Here is a 17,108-nt window from a genome sequence, read left to right as displayed (position 1 = left end):
CTTGGATATTATTGGTAGTTGGGGTTTGAGGGGTTTATATAGGAAGAGAAACCAACAGCAAAACCCCCAACCAAATCCCCAAAAACCCAGAAAAAGATTTTCAGATTCTGTATAAAAAAAGTCGTTGGGCATACAGCGGTCGACCGTGAAATTCTCGCGGTCGACCGCGAGCCATGTTAGAGACCGAGAAAATTTTCAGAAACATCTGCGGTCGACCATGGCGGTCGACCGTGAGAATTTTCAACTTGACGGTCGACCGTCATGATCGACCGCGAAAGTCTCTGCTGGCTTCACAAGGTAAATCAAAGGCGCGGTCGACCGTGGCGGTCGACCGCAAACAGATATATGAAAATGACAGTTTTGTAAGCAGTTTTTCTGATTTAAAACCCTGTTTAAAAATATCAAATAAATTCTAAAAAAATGTAAAACTTTGGAAAATAATTGTAAACATGATAATACACATGCTACAAAAACTGGTTTTCAAAAAGGACCTCCCAAATATAAAATATCATCATTTTGTAAAATAGTCCAAAACATGAAAATATAAACATATGAGTTTTGATATTTTAGCTTAACCATGTTTTGAAACATTACAAAATAATTTTGTAGACTTAAAGAAAGATATAAACTATTGTTATGAAGTCTATAAACAATTAATATAGTATTTTATCAAAATACACATATAATGCACTAAAACATGATTTCATTGAACTAAATAAAATTAATATTGATGAAATCATATATATGCATATAAGTATGAAACAAAAATATGTTTTCCAATTGTATTCAATTATTTCATAGTAAAACTTGAAACCTATCAAACCAAAATATATATGTATTTATATAACTATATATATACAAAATCAAAACGTGTATGTGTATATATGATTGAGCTTAAAGTATTAACACACATAATATAAACCTAAACTAAATATATCCAAGCTATGATCTTGATCTTCAATAAGCTCTTCTTGGTAATCTTGCGGATGAAGCTAGAACTTGGATCTTCAACTGAATTGTATGGTTTCACTCCACAATTCCGCCAACCTCCATTGGATATGATCGTGAATACGCAATTCCATCCATCCTCCAATATGTTGTTTGTCTATAATAAATAGATAAGCACAAACACTAGACAAACAACAGTAGTGTTAAATTGTTTGTTAAACATCATCAAAACAAAGAGGCCAATAGTGTGGAGAAGTAAAGGGAGCTATAGTAGTTCTTAACTTCAGAGAATGGTGGAAAAAACTTACCCTGTAATGAAAAATAGTATCTCCTTTTATAGTAGTGGAAGGAGAGTATGGTGATAACTTTGGCTCGGCATGAGCTGGCAGCCAAGTCAGCTTCAGCTTTACAGGTCTCCGCCAATGAGAGGAGGAGAGATCAATTCATTTTAATGCGAAGTGATATGGGGTGTGTAATGCCAACGTGGTCTAATGTGTCATAAATATTATTGGAGGCAGAGGAATGATGGCGTCCATAATGCATTTAATGGCATTTATGATGAGGTGATTGGTCATCAGTGTACAGGGGGGGGCTCGAGGCTCAAGGCAAATCATCGTCTTTCCACTCATACGATGGTCGAGAAGTACCGCCTTTCGAGTCGTCATTGCAAGGCGTCGCCAATGAGTTGTCGAGTGGAGTGTTTAAGTAGTCGACTCGGCCGAGAGACGACACGTAACACATTTCGGGTCGTCAACATGTGACGCCTTTCGAGTCGTCCTCGCATGATATCGGCATCTTGAGTCAACTGAGATGGGCTTCTGATTATCTTGAGATACTGATCTGATTATGCATAATATGAGACACTCTTCTGCCATCGGTTGGGGATTATTTTTCATCGCTAAAATGGTTATAATAATAAACAATCCGGTTAAATTTTGAAAATTACGAACAACACCTAAAATTTTAAATTTTCAAAAAAATCATATGAAAAATATTAAAATTACAAAAAATCAATAAAAACTAAAATATTACAAGTAGCACCCTAAATAATCGCAAAGAGCCCCCCCTAAAAGTCAAAAATATTATAAACATACTCTTTATATTAGAAAATTGCAAATAAACTCTGAGAAAATTGTAAAAATACTTCAAAAATTATAAAAAGTACAAACAACCCCTAAAAAGTATAAAATTAGAAACAAAGCAATTTAAAAATCTAAAAAACCATAATCAACCTTTTAAAAATTCTAATAATCACAAACAAACCTATGAAAACTTTGAAATTTATAAACAAATGGTATTTGGGTGTTTTTGCCAAAAATTATTGAGGGCTATGGTAAAAAATATAAAACTTATTGGGTTATTGGGGTATATTTTGGTTATTTTATTATGCATAAACTGATGATGTTAATTTTAAGGTTTTTTCCAAAAGTTATTGGGGTTTAGTGAGTTTTTAAGATATTGGGGATTTAGTTCCAAACACCAAACTTATTGGGGGTTTAGTGAAATGTACCCATATTTTAATTTTGAATTTTTTAATAATTTACTATGTCAAATAGAAAAGATGTAGCATTTTAGTATAAGCAACCTATTCCATGGAAAATGATTTTTTGTATGACTAGAAAATGGTTATTTAAAGTGTTAAAAATCAAATATTTAGGCATTTGAGATATTCAATAGGTATGTTAAGGGAAAATATGTGTGTAAAATTACTCAAATAAGAACTCTTAATTTAGGCTCTTAACCAATTGTGTGTCTTTGAGATGTTCCATAGGCATGTTAGTGAAAACTTAACATGTGAGTAAATGACACAAATAGATATCGTTTAAGGTTTTTTTTTATGTTTTGATTATAAGATTTTCAATATATATACAAAAGATCTAGGGTCTTCACCACTTGCATTTATTTTAAAAGACTTGGATTAAAATAATTACATCCCATCAAAATATCACTAGCTACTAAGGTACTGAGAAATATATGTGAGTCCTAATACAAGGCGTAAATGAAGTATTTAAATTAAAAAAAATCCTGAATTAAAAGAGTAATCGAATGAGATGGAGAATATTACTTAAATAACGAGGAATCTAATACTCATTAAAAATTAATTTAAAGACATGAGCATGAGCATATCTTTAGTACGTGAAATAGTCAAAATTGGTTGTAAAGAAATTTTATGTCTCAAAAACAAGTCACTCTACTATGAAAAGGATATATACTAGCGTGAAAATATATCAATTAGTTATTTCATACCTGGCTAACTTTAACAATCCAGATCATAAAATCGATAGAATTTAAATATATTATCTTGAAAATTTCTCATAATTAAGATATTTGGTTATTGGTAAATGATATTTTCTTAGAGTGTGTTAGCCTCGTGAGTCATCACATTAAAGGGGAAATTATTAGATTATTAAATTGTGTAGGGTATAAAAATTAGGACATTACACTATGAATTTGTGCAAGTTATAAGATGACATCATAGAATTGCAACGAGAATCAAATTATTTGCATAAAAGTTATATTTTTTTCATAAAAGAATTGCGACCTTCATATACTATTTATTGTAAATTATATTTAATGCGAATTGACTATGTAATTTTAACTTTGACCATCGTTATTTTAATAATTTTGATTAACTATATTGGTATATAGACAATAAATTATTTTACTTTTTCACATAAAAATAAAAAAAATATTTTACAACCGAGTTAAGTAAGAAAATAGACAAAATAATAATAATAATAATGACATTTAACCACGTGCAATGCACGTGCATCCAACCTGGTAGTTTGAAAAGAGACATTAGATTTTTTGGGGTCAATAAATGGCAGGTTTAATATATATGAATATTTCAATTTTAATTTTAATAAAAAATAAAAACAAATTCAGGAAAATAATGTGGAAAAGAAAATCTATATCATTTAGAATCATCATCGTCATTTTACCGAACCGTCAAAACCCTAAAGAATCTCGAAAGAAAATATCTTGAATTCTCGAACAGGAAAGGACAATTCCGTAATTTACATAAAACGCCGGGGTAAATTGCTCTCATTCATTCAGATAATTTCAAGCTGCTCACTGGGGTTTAAGGGGGGCCTCCGTAGGGTTTTGAGCTGACAAACAAAAAAGGGTCCTCCCTTCCTTCTCTCTTATAAACCAAAAATAAAAAATAAAAAATAAAAAATTCTCAATCGAATCACAAAAACCCTAACGATGAACCCTAATCTCTTCGATCTTTGATTACTCTTTCTGGTGTAATTCATCAAGCTACTCTTTTTATATCTAGGTACTCTCTGATCTCACTTATTCAGTATTTGATTTTTAGGAATTTGAAGTATATCATGATTGATTGTTCTTTTATTTTGGCTTTCTTGTTCGCTTCGAAGCTTGCGTCGTAGTGTAGAGTAGAGGATCAACTGCTAATTTTTCTTCTGAGCTGTCAATTTTTATGCTCTTTAAGGCTAATTTTGATCTTATTCTTTCATTAAATGCTCAGATCATTGTTGATTCATGAGAAATGATACTACCAGCTCGAGGAAAGATCATGGAACTAAGAAAAAGACCCCCTTTCAACTTGATTTATTGGAAAAATATTATTCAGGTAACTCTGGTTCTGCAAATTTATTTATTCAATTAATGGAACTCTTTAACGATCTTTTGAATTTCTTCTCATTGCATTTCGGTTCGATTTTTGAGGAATCTGTAGGTTGATTCCTTGGTTTTGTTTCTTCTGTTATATTTTGATGCAGAGGAGAAATATCCAAAGCAGGAGGCCATGGAAGAATATGCGGCATTGTTGAATTTGACATACAAGCAGGTACGTACATGGTTTGCGGAGAGGAGAAGGAAAGAGAAAAGAGAAATGGAAGCTCGTGGCAAACCCGATTGTAATGCCATCAAGTGGAAATTCAACAGAATTGCAAATGAAGGACAGCCGACATCTCAAAAGAAATGTAGGAGTTTACCAATTAAGGCACAAGTGAAACATAACACCCCTTCAGATTGTTGCCGTGTGTGCGATCCGAAGTCAGTCAAGTTCAAAAGGAAATACGGTGTAATATCATCCGACAACCTGCCCGTTGGCCAAAAGAATCACCGTTTCCACCAGCGAGTTTTGTTCTCTAAGGAATACATTTTGAAGAAAGTATTTCGTAAGGATGGTCCTCCACTTGGAGTCGAGTTTGATTCTCTTCCCGCCAGTTCTTTTTGTTTTCACAAAGGTACCTAGCACTTCTATTTTGCATTTGAAAACTAATGTGCCTTGTGTGTCCATTCTTTCTCATAATTATTCCAGCAGTATTTATTGTCTCAAACTACTGAATATACTTTCAAATGCACGTTGCACGAAAAAGAAAAGTAATGATATGATGAGTTACCGAATCTATGAGAGGAGCTCAAATCACATCTTGCAATTGAGCAAAGATGTAAAAGATACCATTTTATTTTTGTCTGTATGCTGCTCTCTATGTGGTGATGATTTCTTCTAAAAGATTTGGTCATGGGAGACTTGCTACGTACTACCTTTTGTTTCTAGTTTGAATACTTACTGATACATTTCCACAATGTGCTCTCTTTTTAGCTTATAATGGCATCTTTATTTTAATTTCTCGTTGTGTAAAGTCTGATGCATTGCTTGTTGCCAGATTCGGGGTTACTACGTTCTGATTGGAACTTCCAAGGGGTCCCCAAAAGGAGAAAAGTATGAAGTACAACTTCAAGCCAGTGCAATAAGTAGTTCTTTTCTGTTTAGTAATCTCGTAGCTTTGTACTTAGTATGCATCAATTAGAATATATATATATATATATATATATATATATATATAATATATATATTATATATATATATAATATATATATATATATATATATATATATATATATATATAATATATATATATAATATATTGAGAAAAATGTATGCTTGGTACAAGCACAAAAAGTCTTATGCTTGGTAGTTGAGGTGATATAATTCCCTCCACTCTTTCAAATTGTTGCATATCCCATACACTCATCAACCCCATGTGAATGTGGTCCCTCATTTGAATGAGTGGAGGGATTGTGCCACCCTCACTACCAAGCACAAAGTTGTGCTTGTACCAAGCATAACCATATTTCCTCTACTATATATTACACTAACTATATACACGTATATATATGTATATATATGTATGTACTGTGTGTGGCGTGCGCGCGCTATGCACTTAGCGTACATACATACATATGTATTTATATAGGGAAAGGTGTCATAGAGTGGCATCTTAGAATCCAGTCTAAGATAGCGCCTCTTGATTCATGAATTAGACTATGCCAATTGATGATCTCTCCATTCATGCGTAATCTAATGTCTCAAAACATCTATAAAACAAAAATCATGAGATTCAATATTTCTAACACATATTTTTCATTATCTGTTTAGTTATATTTTGAAAACTGCTAATTTTGCAATCACTTGATGCTTGAGTAACTACAAAAATGGCTATTTTTTTGTTTGTATACGACCTATATTATATATATATATATATGACTATATATTCATATATTATATATATCTAATATAAATATAATAGTCACTCTATATAGCATATAGACATACACACACACACACAAGCGCACACACACATATATATACACATGCATGCATACATACATACATACATACATATACTTGGTCTGAAAATTTTGAATTTATAATTAGAATACTCTTGTTTTATCATCTCTGTCATCTGGTCTTTTGCAATGAATCGGCCTGTATCAGCATTTAACAGTATGCTAAGTACACTAACCCACTTCTGCTTTTGTACCTTTTTCTATGAAAATAAAATTGATGGAATATAATTTTGTTATTACTTTATTCATAATCAAATCATATAAAAAAGAAGTATTTCATTACAGTAACGTCTACCTTCGAGTTATTAAATATGCCCTTTCTATCCTTTTATATTCTCTTCATTTAGAATATTCTTTGGGCAGATTTTGGCTTCTCCTACTGTGAAACCAGGACCAGTACAAGTGCAAACTAATCCTTGTAAGAATTATGGTATCGGTAAAGGTCTAATGACAGCATGGAGGGCAACAAATCCCGACAATGCTAGGCTTCCATCTAAGTTTAATTTTGTCGATGGAGGTGCAACCATGCCTTTTAAGTCTGCCATTAAGGAGAGACCACGTCGATCTTCCGGAGGAGGCCAGCAGGTAAGACTCAGAAAAGTTTTCAGTTGCTTTTTGTCTGTATATGCTTATCACAGGTTGTTTGTACTCATGTAATAAACATCTTATACGAATGCTACTGTTATTTACCGTCGCTGGAGTTCCTCACTTACTCCTATATTTTCCTCCTCTCAGAACCAAAGTAATCAGAGAAAAAAGTTCCAAGAGGCGAGAAGGCCTGTCATGAAGAAAAGAAAGGTAGCCGTTTCATCAATAGTTTTTAAAAGGCTAAATATCAGAAAACCCTCCTTAACTTTGTATGATTATTAGAAAACCCCCATAACTTTCAAATTATCTGAAAAATCCCTTTAAGTTTAGGAGTTATCAGAAAACCCCTTTAACTTTCACTTTTATCAAACCCCCAAACCTCCACACACAACAGAATTTACCGGAATTTTTCACGTGGGTGGGTAAAATTATGCAAGGGCTTTTTTTTCAGTGAAAATTGCGGTTCACACTTCCTTCGTAGTAGTGTTGATTTGGGGGGGGGGGGGTTTTTATAAAATCATAAAGTTAGAAGGGGGATCTGATAATTGTCCAAAGTTAAGGGTTTTTTCCCCTTCTGATACAGCCTTTTTAAAATATTGATAAAAATAAAATAACATAATACACATGATGAAATTAGAAAGAAAGAAACTGAAAGAGATCATAGCATCTAAATAGTTAACGTGATTGAAATGTACAATTTTGACAACAAAGCATGTACTGGAATTTGGTTATGGACATCCACTTTTAGATGTTGGATCATGATAAAGATAAGGACTTGCAATCCTCAGGTTTTGTACGTGAAACTCAGGTACCATCTGGCAAAGGTGAACGTCCTCGAACAGTATGCAGACTTTTAAATGATGCACCAAAATTTCTGGAGCAGTCAAATTTATCTAGACGATTATTAGATGATGAGGAGCTAGAACTCAGAGAGTTGCAAACAGGATCAACTTCGTCAAGATGTTCTGTGCATTTTGCTTCAAATGGGTCACATGGTTGCCCACTTTGCAAAGGTTTGTCCATTTCTGAGGTTTTCTTTTGGACTAGTACCTTATCTATGCAAAGAATTGTGACAGTAAATCTTCCATATTTTTCAGACTTGTTGGCCGAATTTCCTCCGCAGATTGTCAAAATGAGGCAGCCTCTCTCTAGAAGGCCTTGGGATTCTTCTCCAGAACTTGTAAAGAAGCTTTTCAAGGTTAGTAGACAAATGAGTGTCTTCTTAGTACTGATTAATCATCTTCTCTGTTCATAAGAAGCTTTCTTTTAACACGCAAGTAAGCTCGTTTTACCTAGTTATTTCAGTTTTCTTTTTCAAATTGTTTCAATGTTAAACTGAAGATAATGTTGTGCGCTTGAGATGCAATGTTGCCATATTTGTATCCCACACTGACCAATCTTTACTGTTCAGATCTTCCGGTTCTTGTATGGTAATGCTGCTACCATCAAAATATGCCCCTATACTCTTGATGACCTTGCTCATGCATTCACTGACAAGGTCAGTTGCTACGTTTTGGTTTGACCTGCAATGTTTTTGTTTATCCAGATCATTTTTTTGCATTATCTATTTTTTAGTCATACTGGACAAAAAGTATTTCAATTTTGCAGGATTCAATGTTACTAGGAAAGATTCATGTGGCTCTTCTCGAGCTTTTTCTTTTGGATGTGCAAAGGGCATTAACTGCTGGATTAATTCCCAGAGCATCAAAAGATCACAGGTTTCTCAGTTTTTTACACTTTGTAAGTTTTTAAGATCTCAAACTGGTTTTTGACCTTAACCATACTGTATTTCTGATTGTAATTTATCATGTTACCTTTACGTTGGATCTGTGCAAGAGTATTCATTTCAAAGTCTTTTCTTTTAGTCTGGGGATTTATTATCTTTCTTAACTTGTCACTACTGTATCTAAGCATGATTTTTTTACAGTATAGTATGCTTTCGAACTCTTTTTATTCATTCATTATCAATGAAAATCTCTCCGTTGATGGTATAATATACTTTATCCAACTGGTATTCTTGCTCGTGTTTATGCTGCTGGAACTGAGAGGATGAGTGTCGCTAAGAAGAACCAGAACACCCTAGTCCAGATCCTCAAGGAGAATGCTTCTTCAGTGACTGTTCTTATGAGAACAGATCACCAGAAAGTTACATAAAGATTTGAATTCTTTGTATATAGCAAAGTGACTCTTCCATTTAGAATTTAGTCATATGGAAGTTAATTTCGTAGGTGCTTGGTCAATTTAGATATCAACTACTGCACCTGGTTAAATTGCATGCTTCTCTATGATAACCTGCCATCTTTTTTATAGACAAAATAAATAAATTGATATCCTCAATTTGATATTTGATCAGTCAAATCAAGGTAACATTTGTATTTTGGGGTATTTACATGTTTAATTAATTCAATCTTTTGGTACATTGATTAATATGATTCCATACACTGACCAGGTCCTACTCTTATTGCCTTTCTTTTAGTGTGTGCCTTAATGGAGTGTTCTTTGGTTTGCGTTCTAGGTGAGAGAACAGGAGTGTGACATGAACATTTGGAACCAGTTTCTCAATCCACTTACATGGACGGAAGTACTGCGACAGGTTCTGGTTGCAGCAGGTTTTGGTTTGAAATCGAATACTGCACGGACAGCCATGTTTAACAAGGTATCATGAAACTGTACATTCAGTATCACAAAGTTTGCAATTGAGACACGAACGAACCTTGAGAACAAATGTACTTGTACTACAAGTTACATAATGCCAAATGTTTCCTGTATCTACTGGGCTTTAACATTACTTTCAGAACTTTCTTTGAACTTATTGTTCTGTGAACAGTGAACTTTATGTATACTAAAATTAGTGGTTATTTTTCATCTCAGCATATGATTAACCTATTTACCAACTAGATAAGGCTTACATTAGCACTGACCATTATAGCATATTGTGATTTGCTTTATTAGTTTTTGGTTATGATGGACTGGTGTTCGAATTATGTACATTAAACCACACTATTAAGGAAAGCATATTCCAATCTTCGGTGCATCAATATTGTACCACTATCTTCAAGTTCTAGTGTATGAATATTCTCTTCGAGCTTATATAAAAGTTTTTTTTAATCTTTTTTCCTTGTGTACCCATCATTCATAGATGTTTAGTCTCATGGTTTCACCTGTAATATAGTATTCCATTCAGTTTTCTTTGACACAGAAAGACCCTAACACATTATTGTCGACTTTCTAAATTAACCTAGAATCCGAACATAACAGTTCTAGATCTCGTGTATTATTATCCTCTGAATACTCCGCTTGAAAGAGAATAACCTCCACTGTCACAGGTTCAATGGAATGATATGGGTTAAAAAGATATCTTATATATGTTGGTTGTACTAAACTATTAGTAGCCTTTCTAAAATTGTTGTTTAAACTTATCTGACATCATAGTATAATGGGTATTAGTCTCGGGTTCTTTAACCAAAATCTAAGCATGCTAGAACTCTGGTATTGTGGCTGTAGTAGGAAGTACCAGAAATGTTGTCTCCCTAGGATACCACATGAGTCAACTCTCGTTGGAACTTTATTAGTTAGCATCTAAGTCGAGACATCCCTCCCCCAGCTCCTTGTAGAATATTTATATTTGCAGGCATATTGTTTGCTTCTCATCTTGCATGTTTATACATATCCTGTATGATCCTCTATGATTATACTCCCTCGGGAATGTCCTTGTAATCATGGAATTTTGTGTTATCTTAAAGGTGTTTTTTCATGGAAACCACCTTAAAAATAGGGTCATTATACAGAAACCACCTTTTATTTTCAATTTATATGTAAACCATCTTTAAAGCGAGTTCTTGTTCCAATCAAAAATTTCACTAAAAAACCAAAAAATAAGCTTAGAAATGCATGTTTAAGGGACATGACAAGTATCATAACTAGACCAAAACATTAAAAAGTGAGTCACATGTCTTGAATGCCAGTTTTTTAGGAGTATTTTTGGATTTTGAAAGAAAATTTTGACTGGGAGGTGGCTGATTGGAACAAAGACTCATTTTTAAGATGGTTTACATATAAATTTAAAATAAAAGGTGGTTTATGTATAATAACCCTATTTTTAAGGCGGTTTCCAGGAAGAAACCTGGAAACCCTATCTCAAATATAAACAAAAGTATGTTGTTCTATACACAATCTTAAAAAAACTAAAAGAAGCTGCCTTCATTTGATCTTCTGTATTGATATAATATAGGAGAGGAATCAGATGGAAAAATATGGCCTACGTTCTCGCACATTGAAAGGTGAATTATTTGCTATTTTATCTGAGCAAGGAAATGGTGGACTAACAGTTTGTGAGTTGGCAAAAGCTCCGCAGGTATAAACTTAGTTTTCATAGAAATTGCAATTAAATTGAATTTAATATAATTGTTGGTTTTTTATTATTGTTTCTTCAGGTTGTTGCACTGGACCTACCAAATACTAACAAAGAAGTAGAAGAACAAATATGCTTGACTCTATCGAGTGATATTACATTATTTGAGAAGATTGCTCCTTCTGCTTATCGCCTTCGTATAGGCCCGGATATTAAAGGAAAGGAGGGTCATCAATCTGATAGTGATGATTCGGGCAGCGTGGATGACAATTTTAGTGCTAGTAGCAGTAATGATGAGTCTGATGCTTCTGAGGAGTTGAACTCAACTGGTCAGAGAACCAAAAGATACAAAAGACGGTGTAAAAGAACAGGCCAGCAGTTGACAGAATATACTGAAATTGATGAGAGTTATTCAGGGGAAGCATGGGTATTAGGTTTGATGGAGGGTGAATACTCAGATTTAAGCATCAATGAGAAGCTGGATGTTTTAATTGCTCTGCTTGACCTTGCTGGAGCTGCTTCCGTTTATAGAATGGAGGTAAAATGAGCTACATATACATATCGTATAATTGCTAGTGCATACATTGAAACTCTGGCCTTCCGATCTCCTTTGTCAATATAAGCTTGCTTGTCATGCTGCATGTTTCTCTTTATTTTCTTGAGATAACTTCATCTGCAAAGGTCATGGCATGTCATGCTTGACTTTTTTTGTTGGTTTAGCTATTAAAGTTTTATTATTTTCTTGATAACTTATCATATAATTCAACTTTAATTGCCTCTACTCTCAATAGTGTATTTGTTACTCTTTTCAATTAATTTGTTAACACAACTGCATCTGATATCTTATTATAGTAGAGATTAACTACTTTTAATAGTCAAGAGAGAGCAAGCTTATACAGTTAATTAACGAATTTTGCATCTGATGGTATATCCCGTTAAATAATTATGCAACAAGCTCATGGTAAAGAAAGAACTAAACAAATCCATTCTGACAGGTATAGATGCAGACAGATAGTTGCATATCATCGGCACTTATTCTTGCATATGTAATGAATACTTCTAACATGACTAGCTTGTCATGCCCATAGTTTTAGATATCCTAATATAGCCGATATATTGTCTGATTTATTCCTTTATAAGGCCTGCTGCAAGAAGATTTGGTCTCATTATGCTTTTACACTTTTTGGCAGCTTTTGGCCGATATTTTTCCAACATGGCTAATATATCAGCTGATATGTCCTGTTATATGGCTTGTCGCAGAAAAATATGCCATCAATTTTTGGGTGATATATCATGATTTCCCGAGATATCAGGAGATGTATTGACCTCAAACAAATTGGCTAAAATGTTGCAATGTCGATTCAAACTTTTATTTGCTTTAAAAGAATGGTTTAGACTCAATTGAGTATGCTTAGCTTTTTTGTAGTATGTTTATTATATTACATTTTAGGACATTATATCATATATGCATATCATTTGCTATGACAATCACATATTTACTATGTATCCCCGATATTTCCCGATATCCGCAATTTGGTATGAATTTTGGCCATCCGATATTTCCCCAATTTCAGATATTTAAAACCTTGATTATGCCACTTATACAAGTTCAAAAATCCAGTGGTCCGTATTTTTCATGTCCTTATAGTGTGATCACTAGCTTATAGATGACTTACCTCTGGTATGAAACTATCTGTACACAGGAATCTGGGAAAACCCTACCAGCCACCATGCCTAATTCGTGGTGTCATGGATCAGGTGCAAAAATAAAGAAATCATCAACACGCAGCCACCAACAAGATTTAGAAATTATCTCAGGAGCCTCTAAAGGGGTGAAAACCTCCATAGCAAATGGTACTGAAGCTGAAGACAAATCTCAGCCTGATATACACCAAGTGCAATCAGTCCATTTAGGATATGATCGCAGGTACAATAGTTATTGGCTCTTTCTTGGTCCTTGTGATGCACATGATCCAGGCCACCGTCGGGTTTATTTTGAGTCTTCTGAAGATGGCCACTGGAAGGTCATTGATACAGCACAGGTCACTCCTTACTGGCATTTTGCTAACCAAGTTATTTTCTTCTAATATTCCTACAAGATAAACTATCATTCATATCACTTAAGTTGTCTTTTAACTGTTGCAGGCCTTCGATGCTCTATTATCATCTTTAGATTGCAGGGGTACACGGGAAGCTCATTTGTTTGCATCTTTGGACAAAAGAGCAAATTCTCTTTGTCAAGCAATGGACGATTGGATGACTAATGAATTTACTGGCAGGCAAGAGAGAGGGTGTTATTCTACTGAATTTGACAGTAATAGTGGGGATGGCTCTTCAGCTGTTTCCGATGTAGACAATATCTCAAGGTCTCTAGAACCCATAGACAGAGCTGCATCTGGTGGCATGGTTCTTGAACTTGGAAAGACTAGAAGAGAGGAGAAACAGAAATGGGATCGCTTGCAAGCATTTGATAAATGGGTTTGGAATGGTTTTTATTCTCATCTTAATGCCATTAAAAGAACTAAAAGGTCATATATGGAAACATTAACTCGATGCCAGAGCTGCCATGATTTGTACCTGAGAGATGAGAAACATTGTAGAATATGTCATCTTACTTTTGAATTAGACTTTGATCTTGAGGAAAAATATGCTGTCCATGTAGCAACTTGTAGGACGAAAGAGGATAGCTGTGAGTTTCCAAAGCATAAGGTTCTGCCATCACAACTGCAAGCTCTCAAAGCAGCAATTCATGCAATCGAGGTGAGAGCTTACCTACATTTAACTGCCTTTCTTTGCACAAACCCCTCTGTATTGTGCATGTATGTGCATATATTGGTACTTGTATGTGTCGCTATAAGGGTAGCGTACATACATGAATTTGCTTCTGTAATTGACAAAATTCTTGTTGAAAATCTCGTAGGCATGCATGCCTGAAGCTGCGTTGTCAGCTGCTTGGACAAGGTCAGCTCATAATCTTTGGGTTAAGCGTCTTCAACGCACATCATCCTTGCCAGAACTTCTTCAGGTTTTTTTGTTTTACCATCAAGTTATACATTTATTAATACAAAGAATTGCTTGAGACTGTAAAGCTTGACGAGCTCTGACATGTTTCGTTTTCTGGGTTGATAACAGGTTGTTACTGATTTTGTTGGGGTCATAAATGAAGAATGGTTATATGGATGTGCTTCTAAATTAGGTAGCCATGCTGCTCTGGATGACATAATTGTATGCTTCCAGACTATGCCGCAGACAACCTCTGCTGTTGCACTTTGGATGGTTAAATTGGATGCTCTTATTGCTCCTTGTTTTGGAAAAGCTCAACCACAACAAGCAGAATGTAGGCCTCAGTTAAGAGGTATGTTGTCGTTCTGCTTCATCAGTGCAGTTTCTCCTTTTAGTAGCTATTTTTGATTTGAAATTGCATTTGTCAATGACATCTTAGTCCAAACCTTACTACCTGTCAATGACTCGTATTGGTTTCAGACTTCTTTTATTACACTTCTTTAATTGACCCGATCTTTGAGGATTATGCCTTCATTCTACCACTGCATCTTCTTTTCTATTCAAAAAAGACAGATCATGTGCTACTATTTTCTTGCTGAATTTAAATTAGCTGAATAGTTATTTGTTATGGAATTACATGTGAGCAAAAAGCAGAACCAAACGACTGAGTAAAGAATGGGGACTGACTGCAGCTAGCCAAACAGTATAGGCACAGGCTGTAATTTTCTTGGTACATTTCATCCTAATATGTGGTATTGCTATATTCACATCTGATACTGCAAATTATGGGCAACCAAACAAGATGGAGCCTGGGTATTTCAAATGCCTTATAACAAGATGGGCAACCAAACAAGATGGAGCCTGGGTCCTTGTTAAATGCCTTCTCCATGCTCTATGATCACTTTGAGAAAGGTGTCTAATTGAAGACGTTAAATTGTAGGTTTTGGTCTGACTAAAAGAGTTATCACAAAATATTTTACAATTTCTTCTTGTAATCTGCAACTCTCTTTCTTGTCATTCACCTTGTAATTGTATCTGTGTGCATGATACATGAATAGTCACCAAGTAGGTTGACAGTTGACATGTTCCTTCTTACTTGATAGTCACATTACATGCAGTGTAGAGGTCACCTCATTTCAGTAGGTGTTAATACTTAATTTGGACCCTTTAACATGGTTATTGGAGTCAAAAAGGAATTACAATGGCGTTGAAGGTCTCAATCATTATGCCTTACATTTGTCATTCTGGTAATGTAACTAATGCTAGCCAATTATAAAAGCATATTTATGGCCTGCTATCTGTATGACATGTTCGGAGTTCTATCGAAAAAAATGTACTGAAGGATAGTCAACGGGGACCTGTATTTACTTTACTCATTGGTAGGATGCCCAAAATTATAGGTTGTATTGTTGTGTTTGTTGAACTTCTTCAGATTCTTGGTTTATATCCTGAAACTTCTGGATACTTGACCTTAAACTTAAATTCTTTATGTTTCCCAAAGTTTAATCTGGAAAGTAACATCATCAAGAAGTTCTTTTATCATTTTTTTCAGGAAGGCCCTCCTGAATCAAGTTGCTGAATGGCAGCAACTACACAACCCCTAAAGATGGGGAATTAGTTTTGATGCTGTCGGAGCATCCAGAAGATGGAGGCATGCGTAATCTTCCTGCAGCATTTCGATTACTCCTGGTATATATTTACTCAACCTTCACAAGGGGCAAATGTGTCGCTTTGCTGGATGTTACCAATTTTGATATTCTTAAGGGTCTGGCAGTCAGCTGTTACTTCAGCTGCCCTAACAACGGCCAACTCAAATGCCAGGTTTCATTCTCATACGGCTCCATCGTTGTCAATAACCATTATTTTTCCATATGGGTCCCTTACATTTGTTTTCCTTTCGGCGGAGGCCTTGCGTCCGAACTTTGTTAATTGTTATTTTGCAATGAGAGAATTTTTTGGTCATTGTGATCTTCGAAATAAATTTTTTTGCCATTTCATGTAATATGTAAGAGATTTGGTGAGGAAACTCTGGTTTTCTTGTATAGACTCTTGAAAATTTTGATGCCTGGGATATGTTTGGTTTCATTTACTAAAGGAAAATAATTTTGCTCGGGAGAGAAAGCTCGGGCATTGTCACAAAACTATTGCTAGCTCATGATTTCACTAATTGTTCTGCAATTAATTATCCGTGCTTTTTTTTGCTCTTCACTCAGTAAACATTGAATTTGAATTTTCTGGCGCTTTTCTAATATGTAAAGGTGGGATTTTAGTTCTTTTATTGTTTTTCTTTGTTATTTTGTTTTGTAAGTTGTATACAACAATATTGTTAGATCCAAGTTAATTTTTTTTTTCAAAAAGAATTAACAAAATTGCTTTTAATGCTTTATGTTTGCTTCATATTTCATGTTAACTTTCTTGGAAAACAAATTTTATCCTGAGTAACAAGACGTCATACCAAAGTTTGACTTTTATGATACCATGGTAGGACAAAGCTAAATACTGTTACGGTGTGTTTATCTATTTTCTTCCTTGTGATCTTAGAGAGAAATACCTTATTTCTTCCTGCTATAGACTTAAATTCATTCATCAGGATGATAGGTATATCTGGTATTTG

The 17,108-nt window shown here is 34.4% G+C and overlaps 1 protein-coding gene across 3 annotated transcripts; it reads left to right on the top strand.

Moving 5' to 3' along the window:
• The first annotated feature begins 4,069 nt into the window (after positions 1-4,069).
• LOC109827243 (homeobox-DDT domain protein RLT3-like) lies at positions 4,070-16,635 on the top strand. Of its 3 annotated transcripts, XM_020394210.1 has the most exons (18): positions 4,070-4,231; positions 4,442-4,546; positions 4,695-5,165; positions 5,589-5,644; positions 6,916-7,137; positions 7,288-7,350; positions 7,949-8,153; positions 8,238-8,338; positions 8,552-8,638; positions 8,749-8,880; positions 9,656-9,796; positions 11,372-11,494; positions 11,574-12,029; positions 13,195-13,533; positions 13,637-14,251; positions 14,412-14,516; positions 14,624-14,846; positions 16,047-16,635. In XM_020394210.1, exons 2-18 carry the CDS (start codon positions 4,456-4,458, stop codon positions 16,058-16,060), a joined length of 3,444 nt encoding a protein of 1,147 aa, XP_020249799.1. In that variant the 5' UTR covers positions 4,070-4,231; positions 4,442-4,455; the 3' UTR covers positions 16,061-16,635. The 3 variants fall into 3 exon arrangements, with proteins under 3 accessions (XP_020249799.1, XP_020249800.1, XP_020249801.1); XM_020394211.1 differs by lacking the exon at positions 7,288-7,350; XM_020394212.1 differs by lacking the exons at positions 4,070-4,231; positions 4,442-4,546 and having other exon boundaries at positions 4,965-5,165; positions 5,589-5,651.
• Positions 16,636-17,108: the final 473 nt, after the last annotated feature.

Source organism: Asparagus officinalis, unplaced genomic scaffold (assembly GCF_001876935.1).
Source record: "Asparagus officinalis unplaced genomic scaffold, Aspof.V1 AsparagusV1_Un95, whole genome shotgun sequence".
NCBI lineage: Eukaryota > Viridiplantae > Streptophyta > Magnoliopsida > Asparagales > Asparagaceae > Asparagus > Asparagus officinalis.
Note: the sequence above shows the minus strand (reverse complement) of the source record. Positions and strands in the feature narration are given on the sequence as shown.

Coding starts and splice junctions, on each gene's coding strand:
- LOC109827243 (XM_020394210.1), top strand. CDS start 4,456: ATGAGAAATGATACTACCAGCTCGAGGAAAGATCATGGAACTAAGAAA. Junction 8,881..9,655: donor TTCTCAGTTTTTTACACTTT/GTAAGTTTTTAA, acceptor TTTGCGTTCTAG/GTGAGAGAACAGGAGTGTGA. Junction 11,495..11,573: donor AGTTGGCAAAAGCTCCGCAG/GTATAAACTTAG, acceptor TTGTTTCTTCAG/GTTGTTGCACTGGACCTACC.